This window comes from Etheostoma spectabile, chromosome 2 (genome assembly GCF_008692095.1).
Source record: "Etheostoma spectabile isolate EspeVRDwgs_2016 chromosome 2, UIUC_Espe_1.0, whole genome shotgun sequence".
Lineage (NCBI taxonomy): Eukaryota > Metazoa > Chordata > Actinopteri > Perciformes > Percidae > Etheostoma > Etheostoma spectabile.
In genome coordinates, this window is record NC_045734.1 from 5,828,462 (window position 1) to 5,833,246 (window position 4,785).

The 4,785-nt window shown below is 40.3% G+C and overlaps 2 protein-coding genes across 15 annotated transcripts in view; both read right to left on the reverse strand.

Annotated features, from left to right (window-relative positions):
• htt (huntingtin) overlaps nt 1-1,183 on the reverse strand; it is a 34,052-nt gene extending 32,869 nt beyond the window's left edge. For all 12 annotated transcript variants that reach the window (XM_032526688.1, XM_032526654.1, XM_032526634.1 and 9 more), the window contains exon 1: nt 787-1,183. In XM_032526688.1, coding sequence (XP_032382579.1) covers nt 787-884 — 98 coding nt within the window. In that variant the 5' untranslated portion in view covers nt 885-1,183. The remainder of the gene's footprint in view (nt 1-786) is intronic.
• A 2,350-nt stretch (nt 1,184-3,533) lies between these two features.
• grk4 (G protein-coupled receptor kinase 4) overlaps nt 3,534-4,785 on the reverse strand; it is a 60,264-nt gene continuing 59,012 nt past the window's right edge. For all 3 annotated transcript variants that reach the window (XM_032527511.1, XM_032527503.1, XM_032527505.1), the window contains one exon: nt 3,534-4,785. This exon is cut by the window's right edge and continues 422 nt beyond it. The gene's annotated coding sequence lies outside the window, so the exon portion shown is untranslated.

Here is a 4,785-nt window from a genome sequence, read left to right on the forward strand (position 1 = left end):
ATAATCGCAACTTGTCTGTTAATCAAGTGCCGAGAGTCTGCTGGTGCTTTAACACCAAAACCTCTTTAGAACTTGACAAATGAAATGATTGACTAGGCTGAACAGTATATATGAAAAGGCGGAAAATATGGTAGGTCGTTACTGAAGGTGTTCGGCATGTGTTCGCTCCAGCACATCTTACTCCAGTGATCAGGATGGGGGGCGATGGACATGCATAGTGACGCCAGTCCAGGAGGCTACCATTAATGCACCAGGTTCCCAGCAAAAGTAGTTATGACATCTAGCGTCACCCTTCTGTGCAACTAACAGCACAATGTTACTCTCAAAATGTGAACGTGGCTTTACCAACAGAATTGTTCTTCCGAGATCAACTAATTAAGCAGAACAGGAATCTTTTCATTAGTCCCTGACCCCTTAGCAGGTGCGTGGGCATCACTTAGCGGATGCCTTCTACTGTATGTTAGCTATCAGCTAACGTTAGTCCTGCAAATCTGAATATTTGAGTGTCGAATAATGCTAAGCATTAGTGCAATGTCTGGCAACAAGTACATATGAAATAGGAGAGAAGCTTAAATAACAGTTTAGAATCGGGTTGCTGGTTTGCATGTTGCTAACTGGCTTCAACCTAAAAATTAAACCTTGGTTCTGTTAACTTAGCTAACGTTATCTGAGAGAGAGAGAGAGAGAGAGAGAGAGCGGGCACTTACGTTAGCTCGCAAGCTAGCTAAGCTATCTGTCTAGCTGTTAGCTTGCTATGCAATCGCTGTGGGACAAAAATTCACTTACTGCCTTTGTACAAGCTCCTCGGCGGTCGGTGGTCCCTGTTGCTGCTGGAATGACTTCAGAGACTCAAAGGCCTTCATCAATTTCTCCATGGTGGCCATTTTAGTAATCAGTAAGCAAGCTAGCTAAGCTATCTAATATTTACTATGTGAGCTAACTAGCTAACTAGCTCAGTGTGGACAAGTTTAGCGCAAGGAGAGAGCAATGGGTGCGTAGTGCGACGAGAGTGCTAACACTGCTCGCGACAACTACCACCGGCTCTCCTTCTTTTCGTGCAATATATCTCTTATTCTTTTACAATGTCAATCCTTAATAAACAAAATGTTGGTCGATAATAAGCCATCTTTGATGCAGCGTTGCGTTCCCCCGACAAAATCACACCAGGAAGTGGCATTGGGGACAGTATTACAGAAAGGGGAGGGGTGCAACGTCAACGGCCAATCAGACTGTGGTTTTGCGTTGGGTTTCTCGATGAAGAACCAATGACTGCGGTTTTATGTCGAGTGCCTTCATGAAGAACCAATGGGTGTGTAAGGTTGTTTTTTTCTTTTGTTGTTATTGTTGATGTCACGGGACCGCTGTTATCCACATTGTAACAACATATTTTGAGCAACACCAATGCTGTAGCAGTGGCATTTATCTTTGTGCCAAGAAAGATGAGTGGGATGTGTTACAGCGGGAAAGTTAAGAGTTTCCTGTAAATCAAAAACACCTGCATTGAAATTAACGTTTCTGGCATTCACCTTCAAATGGACAATTATCCTTAAAGTTATTATACCCATCCCGCATCAGTAGAAAGATAGTCAGTGGTGAAAAGACAAGCGGCCGAGAGAAAATAAATCTATAACTTTAATCTGCACTTAAATTATGTAATGACTTAAGTAGTAGTAAAAGCTTTAATGCTAATCGGTGACGTATCCCTTTAATAAAGTCTTACCTGCAGGAAATACTCTCTAATCCCACCAGTGCAGATATTATGGCTTGGACACAACATAGGTATTAGCAGCAGGACAGTTTTCTATTTCGGTTTTATACGTTATATTCTCCCATTTCTGTCCATTTATTCACAACAAACAAATTAACATATGATACAAATAAGTCAAGACACAAGTATTTTTTATACAAATGGCAGTGTATTATTTCATAATTACAAATGTCAGATATGGTACAACAACCAGTGATACAACTTGTACAAGAATTAACAATGACTGCAGTGGTTGAACGACATGACTGTACAGATACAAAAAAAAAGAAGAAAAATCAAGAAGTCCCAGGCCACGTTTGAATACCAATAATGCATTTGACGTTCCTCCCTTCCTTGAAAATATCACTTCCAATCAACTATCCGATATATCTGGACAGAAGAGTACGAAACCCTTGAAAACCTCCAGGCATTTATCGGTGGTTATCCCAAATCTAGACTCAAGTGACATCAAGGAACTGAGGATCTCTCACTTCTAAACGTTGTTGGTGAGCACCATCCAAGTTTTAAGGGGGAGACTCACCATCACCACCTTGGAGGAAGGCAGGAGAGAAGGAAAACATGTCATGCATTCAAACAGGGCCAACTCAGCTGGTCACCTTGCCATTTATAAAGTTGTCCTCAGATACCAGTGAGATATGTTGGCACTAGAAGGTCATCATTTACATATACAAGGAACCTGAAGTATTACAAACCGATACATGCTTGAGTAATAAAACATATGTATTTTTTTTTTCTTTTTTCTTTTTAAACAGGCATTACAATGCACTTAGTGCGGACATTCAAAACTGTTGAGCTGTTTAAAGTTCCTTTATGTGAAGGAATTTCTCTCAGAATGGACGGAATGATAAAGAGGTTGAAAAAAAGGCGGGGTGTCAGAACTGAACTTGGTAATTGGCACATACAATGAAGGCTGTCAGTTTTTCTTCAGTAAATGTTTCTGATCACAAGACAAGTTTGATTTACTTAATGTAGCTTTTGGTATCATTGGCAAAAATAGTTAAAGACACTTCCTAAAGTCATTGTCAAAACACACCATAGTGCAATGAAACTAAACAGAATTGTTTTTACTGCTGTATGGATAGTATAAGAGTAAAGTTCAATGACAGAGGCATGGGTGGCAAACACAGTTTGGTTTCCCTGTGAGAGTGAATGAATGTGTGTTAGAGCTTAGTTACATGTTAGAAATAGAAATACATAATTTACAAGGTTTTTTGAGGCTAAAGAGCATAAAGGCTAAAATCTACATAGGCAAGAGAAATCTGCTTTGAAATGTGCCTGAGAGCAACAAAAAAAAAAACACTCAGGTGACGTCAAGCCAGCAACAGATGCACACGTTCTATTCCTGATTTTTGATAAATGGAATGTGCAACAGGGGACGAAATTTTTTTTTAGAACAGGCCAACTCTCCAAATTAGTTAATGAGATGGGGAACTCTACGCGTACCATTTTAAATGTAAGCGGTCTTGAATAGTTGGAAATTCAATTGAGTGTCATTCAAGTCCTTACATGATTTCTAGCTATTGTATTGTACTTCAATGCATTAGATCAAACAGAAGCCGCATTACACACACACACACACGCGCACACGCGCACACGCGCACACACGCACACACGCACACACGCACACACGCACGGGGTATTCACAGCATTAAAAACAGGTTGTGGGGGAGTAAACAGCAACTGACTAAAAACCAAAATTCAAAAGCAATATGGCTTCAAAAGCCTCTGAAATGCCAATGAAAACAAACAATTGGAACATGCTGGGAAATGTACAGAAAAATGTATTTGTTCAGGATCAGTTAACTTGGAAACATTTCTATGATGAAACAAAAGTGCACAACAACTGCAAGTGGCGAGGGTTTTTTGTACACTAGATGATAGCAACTCTGCAGGCAAGATAATAAACATTATGCCCCTGTTCCTCCCCATCTACACACATACAAGCAACTGTCTCAAGTCATTCTTATGACAACATACAGGATTTCAATGTAATAGTTAAAGGCAGCTGCTATTATGATTAAGAAATGTCATTTGCATCTAGTACAAACACAGCTAAAGCCACAGGGTCTAACTGGAGGTCTACTAGCAGGATATGTGGCCGACAGGCTTTGGGCCGTCTATGATCAACCGGCACAGAGGCCAAAGCTGTATCTCAGGTCAGCGCAGAGGCTGCGGACAGCTGAATCAATGTAAGCTTGTTTAATGCAACAACAATTTGTTTTCAGCTGCAGGCGAGATCTCGTATACAGTGCCATCATCATCATCATCATCATCATCATCATCATCAGTCTCTATGTTCCAACTAAACCTGTCCTAGACTTTCTGGTACACACAAAAAATATGATTGACAGATTACACAAAAAGAAGCAGAAAACAAAGTTTGAGGAATAAAGATAAACAACCCAAAACTGTTTTGCCTGAGTGAATAATGTAACAGACATTTACTTAAGCTGTTCTCCCAAAGGAAACAGCCTGGCATCTAAAATAAAGATCTGAGCCTTCTGCAGCTCATGAGATTTTGGAGAGGTCCAGGAATGATAATTATCAGGACTTGTATTACTAAAAAAAAAAACAGCCTCCGTACTATTTCCTTAAAATACTAATTGTTGCACATGCTGATCCATGCCATCTCTACTAGAATTAAGTTGGTACAGGCATCTAGGAGACAGTTTACTACACATCATACAGTCCACTGCAACCTAGCTAACTGGGCTCAGGGAAAGATGATTATCACTTCTGAACTAATTTAAATCAAAGTGGCAGATCTTGGAAACATGTGGGGAAGGCTTACGCAGCATAGCATCAACACAGCAATGCTGGACTGGATTTATTTTCCACCAATACCCTTTGGATCTATGCGCTTCATTCAGATCTACCTGAGCCTGCAGAGGCTAAGGGTTAGTTTGGGAACCAGGTGGATCTGATGTGCTAACAACACGTCACGTTGGCTAAATCACCGACAAACATACAGCACATGTAAAAACAAAAAGACCTTATGCTACATTGAGAGAGAAAAA